The sequence below is a fragment of the Taudactylus pleione genome, unplaced genomic scaffold, assembly GCF_031769625.1.
Source record: "Taudactylus pleione unplaced genomic scaffold, aTauple2 ptg000095l, whole genome shotgun sequence".
Lineage (NCBI taxonomy): Eukaryota > Metazoa > Chordata > Amphibia > Anura > Myobatrachidae > Taudactylus > Taudactylus pleione.
In genome coordinates, this window is record NW_028284497.1 from 3,462,072 (window position 1) to 3,474,204 (window position 12,133).

The 12,133-nt window shown below is 44.7% G+C and overlaps 1 protein-coding gene and 1 pseudogene across 1 annotated transcript; one reads left to right on the forward strand and one right to left on the reverse strand.

The window, feature by feature from the left end:
* Window positions 1-1,921: 1,921 nt before the first annotated feature.
* On the reverse strand, window positions 1,922-4,097 carry LOC148526492 (olfactory receptor 5AP2-like). The gene is made up of 2 exons (XM_088470153.1): window positions 4,055-4,097; window positions 1,922-2,895 (listed from the first exon to the last, which is right to left on the reverse strand). The coding sequence occupies exons 1-2, from the start codon at window positions 4,095-4,097 to the stop codon at window positions 1,922-1,924; spliced, it is 1,017 nt and encodes a 338-aa protein (XP_088326279.1).
* Window positions 4,098-4,392: 295 nt separating this feature from the next.
* LOC148526493 (lamina-associated polypeptide 2-like) lies at window positions 4,393-8,613 on the forward strand (annotated as a pseudogene).
* Window positions 8,614-12,133: the final 3,520 nt, after the last annotated feature.

Here is a 12,133-nt window from a genome sequence, read left to right on the forward strand (position 1 = left end):
TAATAGTGAGTACTATAGTCCCGGCTGCTGGATGCTATGCCATGCTCCTGTGAGTGGGTGCTTCTTACATGCTAGGTCCACCCACAGAGAGGTGCAGCCATCCCCAACATGCAGTGGCCACGCCCCCTCCAGGGGGGGATCCCCCAGGATGTTTCTATACTAGGGTCCAGGATTTCTCATGGCAGCACTAGAGGGGACTGGCAGAGACAGTAGGGAATAGGGCTTAGTAGTGGGGTAGCAAGTCCATGGAGGGAGGGAGGTGGTTAAGAGTGGAGGAACAAGAAGGGTGGTTGAGAGAAGTAGAGGGTTGGAAGGGAAACTGGTGAGAGAAAAAAGGGGGAACAGCAAGTGGAGGAGACTAGAGGGGGAGGATAGTGGTGGAAAAAGTAGGTAAAGCAGAGGATTATGTAGACACTGAATAAGGGGGGTGATTGAGGTAAAGGTGTTCATGCTGTGGATGAGGTAATAAGTGAGAAGAAAACTGGAGTGGGGGCTGTGTGATGTGGAGACAGTGTGGAAAAATGTGGTTAGATGTTCCAAATACAGGTAAAAGAACAGTGCTGATAATGTATGAGCACAGCTCCAAAGGTGAAATATAAATAGAAGTAATTGAGTAGTGGGAGCAGGAATTAGTTACTAAAATAAAGAATGTTATAGAAGATATATGTGAAGCAATGGAAAGAGGCAATAGAGTACAAACAGGATGTTTAGTAGCATGAAGGCAAAAATTACAATATACAGAGTCAATCTAGTCAAAGGTGTTTTGAACTAGTGTAATAAGTAATTACGATTAGTATTTTTATTGCAAAGGAAATGGTATAAAGTAGCAGATTAATACACATGTTTTAATGAAAAGTTCCATGGCACAGCTTGGTCACAAGTTTGTGGCTTGCTAAAAGGGGCTATTTGTTGCGATTTGATGATAGGTATATGTGAATACATATGTAAGCTATCACTTTTTATCCTTTTCTGGGATAGGCTCTTTTCAGACAAGACAGCCTTGTTAAATTGTCCCAATGATACATTTGTTAATGCAGCGATAAGAAATTAGCTACTATATCAACTGCAAAAGTCCAAATGTTGTTAAATCAGGTCCTTAATATTAGTGGCCATATCCAGTTCTTCTGCAGTACAGCCAAATGGAAAACATGAGGTCCAAAAAGTGAAGGCTACAGATGACAGTACAGAGGTAACAGTAGTGCTCAGCAGCTGGGAGTGATTCAAAATTGAAATACTTTTCAACCACTCTCAGCCCTCTTTAGTGATTGGTGGAATTCAACAACTAATTCAGAATTACACCAATGGGAACAAATTTTTTCATCAAATATTAATGAGTGAATGGCCAGCTTAACTATCGTTCACCATTGTTTCAGTGATCTGCTGTAATGTTTTCTGTATAATTAGTACATGATTCACTATTGTTTCTCTGTATCTGATACACAATAGCTCTTACTTTTTGTTTGTTTTGGTGCAGGGTTATACTCTTTTTATTAAAAGAAATCTTAAAAAGCCTGTCCACGTTTGATCAATATGTCCCCAATTATAGCATGTTACCTGAACACAAGGCTCCCCTAGCACTGAGTCACATTCATTTTCTCTGTAGCAACACTGTAGGGTTATCAAACATTTAATATGCTTAACATACAGTAGCTAATCAACATAGCATCAGTATGGAAAAGCTTCCATAGAGCGCTGTCTTAGGCAAGAAAACATTCCTTTAAATTCAGGCAAAACGTCTCCTTATTTGCTGTATATGTGGGCATGACCAGTAAAGAAGGGGAAATCCCACAATCTCTTTAAGCAGCACCTTCACCTTTTTAAGAAGCACGGTATCTGATTGTAGTAACTTTTTTATATAATTATAAACATACAGTAATTGGCTGTTATTTGTACAGTATTTGTTCATCTTATTTCCTTATTTTTAATGTCTTGTTAAATGATCTATCCACTTGCTAACTGCCTTCCGGAAGTCTGCATTCCTAATGCTGTAAATAAAAGGGTTTATAAGTGGTGTAATAACACCATAAATCACAGCAAGCACCTTATCCTGTACAGAAGAGGATGAGCTGGGATGAAGAAATGGAAGTAACAGTGTGCCAAAGAAAAGTGTAATCACAATAAGATGGGACCCACACGTAGAAAACATTTTATATCGCCTTTCACTGGGAACTCTCAGCACAGCTCTGATGATACAGATGTATGATATGATGGTTAATATCAGGCCACTGGCTATAATGCATTCTCCAATTAAGAGCACAAATGACCCTAGGCGATTATTGTGAGCACAAGATAGTTTCAAGACTGGTGGGATGTCACAGAAGAAATGACTGAGCTTTTTGTCCTTGCAGAATGGTAGTGAAGTTATAAATATAGTTTGGATGAGAGAATTCAGGATTCCTATGTTCCAGGAGAGCACTGCTAGGTGTAAACAATAAGTTGGGTTCATATGCGATGAGTAGAACAAAGGGTGACATATAGCAATGAATCTGTCATAAGCCATAACAGAGAGGAGGACACATTCTGTGCCTCCTAGTGCAACAAAGAAAAATATCTGAGTAAAGCAGCCAATAAAGGAAATGCTTTTGTCCTCAGAAAGAAAGTTTCTCAGACTATTCGGAGTGATGGTGGTGGTGTAGAGGATTTCTAGGAAAGATAGGTTTGCCAGGAAGAAAAACATGGGCTTTTGTAGCTGAGAGTCTAATCGTATTATGATGATGATTGTGAGATTGCCAAAAATCGTCATTATGTAGATGACAGAAAATGCTACAAATAAAAGCATTTGCAGGAATGGATTATTCACTAAACCTAGCAATACAAACTCTCCAATAGTAGTGATATTTTCAGCTGGCCGCTTGTGTATATTTAACAGTCCACCTCTGTGAAGTAATGTTAAAACTGGATGACATTTACATAAATAATAGAAAGCTAAATGTTCTATTTCTAAATTAAGAAAATGGCTACAAGATCTGCTATGCAAGCTTATCTGTCCTAAAAGTAGTACAGTATCCTCCCCAAAAAATAATAAGTGTAGTTGCACTAGAACTAATAATAAACACACACAGATAGAATATTCACAAAAATACAACTTACACCATTCTGTATGTGATATGTGCTTTGTCCTTCACTTTGATTAAATGTTATAGATGCTGTAAATAATAAAAATGTCCTCCTTTTATTTCCTCAATACCCAGTGCTAATATGGCCAATGTCCCCCTGGAGAAACTAACAACATTATTTAATACATAGTGTTGATTATAATTGTCTTTGATAATTTAAATGCATACATTTTTCTCCTTCATCCACCAGGGGACACTGGAGCCTCAGTACAATGGGGTATAGGAGTGTGTTAACTGGGAGCTGGCACCTTTAAATAAAAAACTACTGCTAGCTCCTCCCCCTCTATACCCCCCCCAGGTCAGTCTAAAAAATGTGCCCTGGGAGCTGGACGTAAGCCTCCTTGGGGCTCTGAATATTTTGCACAAGCATTGAGGACAGACAGACAGCCTACTGCCCCTGTCTGTCTGCGACGAGGGAGCTGCCGGGGAGATCCTCACCGCTGCTGCTTGCGGTTTGCGCTGAGGTCTCCTGCTACAGAGACCTCAGTCTCTAGGGTACCCAAAGACGCGCTGCATGCAGTGCACGTCGCGGGACCCGGTAGCATATGCCCGCCGCCGGCAGCACAGGCAGGGCTAAGGTTAGTGTTTCTTGGCTCCCTGGTTAGCAGAGGAGCCAGGACATGTATTTAGGCGGGCATTCAGTGTGCGCTCCGCTAGCGCTACGAGCACCATAGTGGGGGGGGTGGAGCCTAAGTTTCCCTTCTGCTCCTGCCTCCCAGCCGCCACAGCGCTTCCAGAAGGACGCTGGTGGCCATTTTAAGACACACTACAGAGTGGAGAGAGAGAGCTATGCAGGAGTAAGGCTAGTACTCTGTGTTACAGCAATTGCATCGTTATCAGCACTATTTGGTTAGCGCTGCAAGCATTATAGTTTATCTCCCTCTGTGCCCCTTTCAGGTCTCTGTGTGGTGTGACTGCAAAATCTGTTATTGCATTACTGTCCTTTCTCTGGGTGAGTGGGTGTGGTGTCTGTTCAGACATGTCTACCAAGGGGTCAAAAGCAGCACAGAAGTCTTTTTCATGTAAGACTTGTGGTGAAAAATTCACACAGGGACAATCTAATAATTCCTTACTGTGTGATAAATGTGTGTCTTTACCTCAGGATATTAATCTTGATGTCCAGCCTAGGTGGTCTGATCAATTGACTGCAGTTATAGCAAATCTGTCATCAGAGCTGGAAGCAGCTCGTAAGGACAGGGAGAGGCTGAGACAAACAGCAGCTGAACCAGATTGGGCTCGCTCTCTGGCCAGATCTGTGGAGGGACTTACAAAGGTAATGTCCCAAGCCCCACCTGCTTCTTCTTCTCCTGCTCAAGTCCTTAATAGGAGATTTATTCATAATCCCTTACACTGGGATGATTCAGATGAGGAGTTGCAGGACACTGAAGAGGGCGAGTTTCAGGACGAGGAGACTTATATTCCAGAAGACTCCGAACCTGCATCTCAGGGCGTAGATGCTTTAATTTCAGCAGTACGTCAGGTGTTACATGTAGAAGATGTAGAGGTTACTGAAAAACCATCTATTTTTGGTAAAAGATTTAAACAGTCTGTTACCTTTCCAGCATCTGAAGAACTAGACGAGATTCTTTTTTCTGCATGGAAATACCCAGACAAAAAATTTAAAATTTCAAAAAAATATTTGTCTTATTATCCTTTCCCACCTGACAGTAGGAGAGTATGCGAAACTCCTCCAGCAGTGGACCCATCAGTAGCCCGTCTTTCCAAGAAAACGGTGCTTCCGGTGCCTGGCGCGGTTTCCCTAAAGGAGACCTCGGATAGGAAGATGGAACATACATTGAAATCCTTGTATACTGTCGCAGGGGTTTTGATGCGTCCAGCACTAGTCAGTTGCTGGGTGAATAAGGCCATTGAAGCCTGGGCGCTGCAGCTGGCTGAGGGGATTAAGACGAGTACGCAGTCTGAGGACCTAATTCAGTTAGCTGAACAGATCGCAGAGTCGGCTGCTTTCCTCGGAGAAGCATCTAAGGACATTTGTAATTTATCCGCCAGATCATCAGCATTAGCTATATCTGCTAGAAGGGCTCTGTGGCTGCGTCAATGGCAGGCAGATGCAGAGTCCAAGTGAGCGGTAGAGGCTCTTGCCTTTACTGGGGAAGTTCTTTTCGGATTGGAATTAGATAAGTGGATCTCACAAGCTACTGGTGGGAAATCCACTTACCTACCATCTGCAGCTCCTCCTCCTACTAGAAGATCTTTGGCAGGTCCCTCCTTTCGATCCTTTCGTGCCTCTGGAAGATTTAGAGGGCGTACCAGGGGTGGTTCAGCCTTCTCCAGAGGTTCCAGAGGCCGAGGTAGAGCGTCACATCAGCCGCCTCCAATACTCAGCAGGATAAGGCAGCTGCCAAGGCTGCCGCATGACATCCTCCCCTCTCATTTGGGGGATCCCAGGGTCAGGGTGCGTCTTTTACGTTTCAAGGACATTTGGATCCAGTCTTGCCAGGATGCCTGGGTCAGGGACATCATTATTCAGGGCCTGAAATTGGAATTCAGGACCCATCCTCCTTCTCGTTTTTTCAAAACCGGCTTACCTCTGGTTGCAGAAAAACGAGGAGAAATTCTAGGGGCAATACAAAAATTGTTATTGTCCCAGGTAATAGTGAATGTTCCGACCCATCAGAGAGGTCAAGGGTTTTATTCCAGCCTGTTTGTGGTGCCCAAGCCAGACGGCTCCATGAGACCCATACTCAATCTCAAGGATTTGAAGCCTCATCTTCGAGTGTTAAGATTCAAGATGGAATCTCTCCAATCAGTTATAGCGGGTCTCGACAGAAACGAGTTTCTGGTGTCCTTAGACATAAAGGACGCTTATCTCCACATCCCCATCTGGCCCCCCCATCAGGCTTTTCTTCGGTTTGCGGTTCTGGAGTCACATTTTCAATTCCAGGCCCTACCTTTCGGACTTTCGTCAGCTCCAAGAGTCTTCACAAAAGTCATGGCGGCAATGATGGCCCTACTGCATGCTCAGGGGGTCATCATTGTTCCATACTTAGACAATCTTCTAATAAAGGCCTCTTCAGAAGCTCGGCTGTTAAGGGACATTCACTTAACTCAGAGTATCCTCCTACAACACGGTTGGATACTAAATTTCAAAAAGTCCTCCCTAATCCCGACTCAGCGTTTACTATTCCTGGGAATGATACTGGACACAGTGCAGCAAACAGTTTTCCTGCCTCAAGAGAAGGCTGCCTCCATTCAGCAGATGGTGCGCCTTGTCTTACAACATCATCGAGTGTCCGTGCATCTCTGTATCCACCTTCTGGGGAAGATGGTGACGGCATTCGAGGCGATTCAGTATGCCCGATTTCATGCCCGTCCTTTTCAATTGGATCTCCTCTCCCAGTGGTCAGGATCCCACCTTTTTCTCCATCAGAGAGTTCTCCTGATGCCGCAGACTCGAATATCGCTCATTTGGTGGCTGAACTCGTCCCACCTGCTGGCGGGAAAAAGGTTTGCGGTGTGGGATTGGACTCTCCTCACCACAGATGCAAGTCTGAGAGGCCGGGGAGCAGTTACTCTGGAAAAGCATTTTCAGGGGCACTGGACACAGCAGGAAGCCAGATTGCCCATAAATATCCTAGAGTTGAGAGCGGTATTTTATGCTCTCCAGCTGGCGCATCCGCTGCTGGAGGGGCGGGCAATCAGAGTCCAGTCAGACAACGCCACTGCAGTGGCGTATATAAACAAGCAGGGCGGCACAAAAAGCAGAGCCGCCATGATGGAGGTAACCAGGATTCTGCTTTGGGCAGAGGAATTCGCAGTAGCGATTTCTGCGATCTTCATCCCAGGAGTAGAAAACTGGGAGGCCGACTACCTCAGATGGCAGGATGTTCATCCAGGGGAATGGTCACTCAATCCTCTGGTGTTCCATCAACTGACTCTGAGGTGGGGCTGTCCTCAGGCCGACCTTATGGCATCAAGGTTAGACCACCTACTACCAGTTTACTACTCCAGAACACGGGATCCATGGGCAGCTGCAGTGGACGCACTGATGGCTCCGTGGAATTTTCATTACATTTACCTATTCGCTCCATTTCCGCTCATTCCTCGCCTGCTTCAAAGAATCAAGCGGGAAGGGATCAAGGTGCTGCTAATAGCACCAGATTGGCCCAGATGACCATGGTACTCCCAGATACAGAATCTGCTAATAGACGAGCCATGGCCACTGCCTCTTCAGGACGACCTCCTTCGTCAGGGTCCATTTGTTTATCGCGACTTAAGGCGGCTTCGTTTGACGGCCTGGCTATTGAAAGGGCCGTCCTCAGAAGGAAGGGTATTCCATCTAGTGTAATTCCCACCATGATTCGGGCTAGGAAAGAAGTCACTTCTCAGCATTACTACCGCATATGGAAGTCATATGTGGTTTGGTGTGAGAGGCGTAATTCTCCTCCTTCAGTTTTTAAGGTATCACGTCTCCTTCTATTTCTTCATGCTGGTCTCACAGCAGGCCTTCGTCTGGGTTCATTAAAGGTACAGGTATTCGCGTTGTCCATTTTCTTTCAGAGGAAATTGGCTTTGCTTCCGGATATACAGACTTTTCTCCAGGGAGTTGTTAGGATTCAACCCCCTTTTGTACCTCCCACAGCACCATGGGATTTGGATTTGGTGTTGGCCTTCCTACAGTCTGATACTTTTGAGCCATTGCAGACAGTGGAAATAAAGTACTTAACCTGGAAGGTGGTTCTGTTGTTGGCTCTCGCTTTGGCAAGGCGGGTGTCAGAACTCAGTGCTTTATCCTGCCGCCCTCCTTATCTTATGTTCCATGAGGATAGGGCGGAGCTGCGTACTCACAGGGCTTTTCTTCCCAAAGTGGTGACATCTTTTCATATAAACCAGCCTATCTTGGTTCCGGTATTTAAGGATGACTCTTCCCATTCAGGATCCTTGGATGTAGTCAGAGCACTCCGTATTTACGTTGACAAAACTGCCTCCCTCCGTAAATCGGATGCTTTGTTTATTCGATTTGATGTGGCCCGTCCAGGTTGGCCGGCCTCCAAACAGACCATTTCTAGATGGATTCGCTTCACTATCAGGCAGGCATACGTGATGGCTTCCAAACAGCCACCGGGTTGTATTACGGTGCATTCTACGCGCTCGGTAGGTCGTTCATGGGCGGCTGCTCGTGGGGTTTCCTTAAACCAGCTTTGTAGAGCAGCCACTTGGTCAGGCACGCATACCTTCCTGTGATTTTATCGTTTCAATACTTTTGCGGCCTCTGCTTCGGAGTTTGGCCGTGCGGTATTGCAGGGTTCTCAGCGCAATCCCACTCGGGATGTAAGCTCTGGGACGTCCCCATTGCACTGAGGCTCCAGTGTCCCCTGGTGGATGAAGGAGAAAATAGGATTTTGGTACTTACCGATAAATCCCTTTCTCCGATTCCACAGGGGACACTGGACACCCACCACTGCGCTGTTCTGCCTGCATTGTTATTGGTTTTACAGGTTCAGATGCGGGTTTGAGTTTAATGTTGTCTGACTGACCTGTTTTTCTTGTTCATGTTTATATGTTTTTCTTATGTATATGTGATTAATGTAGCTTTTCTGTGTCCTTCTCCTTACTTTCCAGCTCCCCTCGGGCACAGTTGTTTTTAGACTGACCTGGGGGGTTATAGAGGGGGAGGAGCTAGCTACCAGTAGTTTTTTATTTAAAGGTGCCAGCTCCCGGTTAACACACTCCTATACCCCATTGTACTGAGGCTCCAGTGTCCCCTGTGGAATCGGAGAAAGGGATTTATCGGTAAGTACCAAAATCCTATTATTTCACTACTTATTATTACTGCTTTGTGTCCTGTATATGCCAGTTTCAAAAAGGGGCAACACTTTGAGAACATTAAACAAAATGTTTGGAAACAGTATTCTAACAAAAAGTAGTGTACATTACCAAAACATCCCATAAAAGTAACACTGTTTTATTTTAATTGCAAACATATTTTATATTTAAAACAAATCTATCAGCGGTGAAATCGGGAAGGGGTCGATTTTATGAAAGCTCAGTGCTTCCACCAGGAATATACCATAGCCTGGCCAGGTTCTGGCAGCTGTGAGGCCAGGAAATCTGCATCTACCGATGCAGACCCTGGCCCCATCTCTTTGGGAAAATGGAGGCGACGTGCCCCCGTTACCAAGAACTGTGGTCAGCCACACCCAGATTGCAGAACCCGTTCTGCACATACTCAGAACAGGTAGTGCGAATGTACAGACCCTAAACTATCAGAGTTAGCATACATCTCAGAATCAGAGCGACAGCTGCCTGCCTGGCTCCTGCTGCTGCTCCTAATAGTAGTAAAGTGTCTGATGTGTTTGCTGTCACTCTGCAGTACTTGGCTATGTCAGAATGGAGTGTGTCTTTCACCCTATAGTTAACAAAAAAAAATCTAATTCTCACTATAAATGAAGGAACTTGCAGCTATTGCTTGTAAAATATTGATAAGTTTAATGATTTTGATATCGATTCTCATCACTACTACAGTAACTACTGCCAGTGGGTGAAGCCAGCTATGGGTGCAAAGCATCTCATCCAACTCTGTTGCAGGTTACTTGGGGAATCATAACTATACAAAATTTGGCTTTCCAGCTTGAAGGGTTTTTGAGCCAATACTGCCTAGACTACAGGACAGGTGGAACCAGGTTCCAGGGCACTCGGTTGCTCTGGGGGTGGAGGATTGAGGCACTAGTAAATGGCACAGTATTTAAAATAGGGGAGACTCGAGATAATGTGGAGAAGAAGAGAAGTCCCTATAGGCATGGACACCCAACAAGTGATAAATAGGGAGAGTCCCGTACTGGGCGATCAATTTCTGTTTTAAAATGAATAGAAAGTCTAGAATAACTTAGTAAAAGTTTTAATACATATTTATCCTGTAAAAACATGCTTTATTTTAATAAAGTGTAAAGCATTTTTTCCTGCATCCCCTGTTAAGTCTCTGCAAGTGTACAGAGCTGTAAGTGTATGAGGCATCTGAGTTTGCAGTTGGTCTTACACTTATGTATTCATTTTCAGTACAGAAATGTATATTTTACTTTAGGCCTTTAAGTCTGTGTTTGACAAATCTGTGAAAATGGACACATCTCCAATTTTAGAGCCTACTGTGCATGCATGTGAATCGCAGAACATGGTGTGCACATGCTCGCACAATGTGTTCAAAGTTGCAAGTAGTTGCATGCAGTAACTTGAGCCCAATATGAAATAGGTGTTTCTGGGCGGCAACTGGGCAGCAAGTATTGCTATGTATAAAGCAGCTATTTCTGATGGGAATGTCATGTTTATGGGAAAAGGATGCCTGTTTCTGACTGATCTCTTGCACCCAGGCTGTGCCAATACTAATGATGCCAGTTGAGTTTGTGGGCACTAGAACAGTAGGCAGAATACACTTGTACAGATTTGTGACTTAGGGCCTATTCAGAGATGCAGGTTAATGCCACCAAAATTGTGTGTAGCAGCTGTGCAAAAATATGCAATTATCGCAGCAGCCTCTATTTGTATTGAGACACCCACCAGCGGCTTCACAAATCCAAGCGACTGCGTACAAAGTAGGGGTGTGCACCGGCCACTTTTCGTGTTTTGTGTTTTGGTTTTGGATCTGGATCTTTCTTCGTGTTTTGGATCTGGATTGGTTTTGCCAAAACCACCCTTCCGTGTTTTGGGTTCTGGGTTTTGTGTTTTGGATCTGTATTTTTTTGAAAAAAAGCTTAAAAACAGCTAAAATCACAGAATTTGTAGGTTTTTCTGCTCCTATGCTATTATTAACCTCAATAACCTTAATTTCCACTCATTTCCAGTCTATTCTGAATACCTCACACCTCACAATAGTGTTTTTATGTCCAAAAGGTTGCACCGAGGTAGCTGGATGACTATGCTAAGCGACACGAGTGGGCGGCACAAACACGTGACCCATCTAGGCGTGAAACTGCAGTGGCAGACAGGATGGCATTGAAAAACTAGGCCCCAAACTGTACATAATGCAAAGAAAAAAAAGAGGTGCAAGATGGAATTGTCCTTGAGCCCTCCCACCCACCCTTATGTTGTATAAACAGGACATGCACACTTTAACAAACCAATCATTTCAGCGCCAGGGTCTGCCACACAACTGTGGCTGAAATGATTGGTTCGTTTGGGCCCCCACAAAACAAGCTGGCAATTTATCTGTCCCTGCACAAACTGGCTCTACGGAGGCAAGATGTCATCCTCATCCTCCTCATCCACCGATTCCTCACCCTCTTCAGTGTGTACATCCTCATCCTCACAGAGTATTAATTCGTCCCTGCTGGAACCACAGGTCCCTCTGTACGTTCTGGAGGCTGGTCTCCCGGGAAAAGTTGATAATTCATTTTATGAACATCATCTTCTCCACATTTTGTGGAAGCAACCTCCTACGCCTTTCGCTGACAAGGTTCCCGGCTGCACTAAACACTCTTTCGGAGTACACACTGGAGGGGGGGCAACTCAGGTAAAATAGAGCCAGTTTGTACAGGGACCTCCAAATTGCTTCTTTTTCCTGCCAGTACAGGTACGGACTGTCTGACATGCCTACTTGGATGCTGTCACCGATGTAATCCTTTAACAGACAGACGCACGCTTGTCGCTGCTGCTTTGAGGATTCAAGTGCGGCTACAGCCCACACAATTCACAAAGACAGAAAAAAAAAAAAGAATATTTTTATTGTTTGTGGAGCACACTTTGAGGGTTACACCACCCTTTAACAGACAGACGCACGCTTGTCGCTGCTGCTTTGAGGATGCAAGTGCGGATACAGCCCACACATTTCACAAAGACCGAAAGAAAAAGAACAATATTTTAATTGTTTGTGTAGCACACTTTGAGGGTGTCACCACCCTTTAACAGACAGACGCACGCTTGTCACTGCTGCTTTAAGGATGCAGGTGCAGCTACAGCCCACACAATTCACAAAGACAGAAAAAAGAAGAATATTTTTATTGTTTGTGTAGCACACTTTGAGGGTGTCACCACCCTTTAACAGACAGACGCACGCTTGTCGCTGC

Excerpts from the sequence above, each read along its gene's own strand:
- LOC148526492 (XM_088470153.1), bottom strand. The coding sequence starts at position 4,097 with ATGTCTGAACAGACACCACACCCACTCACCCAGAGAAAGGACA. Across the intron at positions 2,896-4,054 it reads ACTCACCCAGAGAAAGGACA|TTTTAACATTACTTCACAGA; the intron begins GTAATGCAATAA and ends AATGTCATCCAG.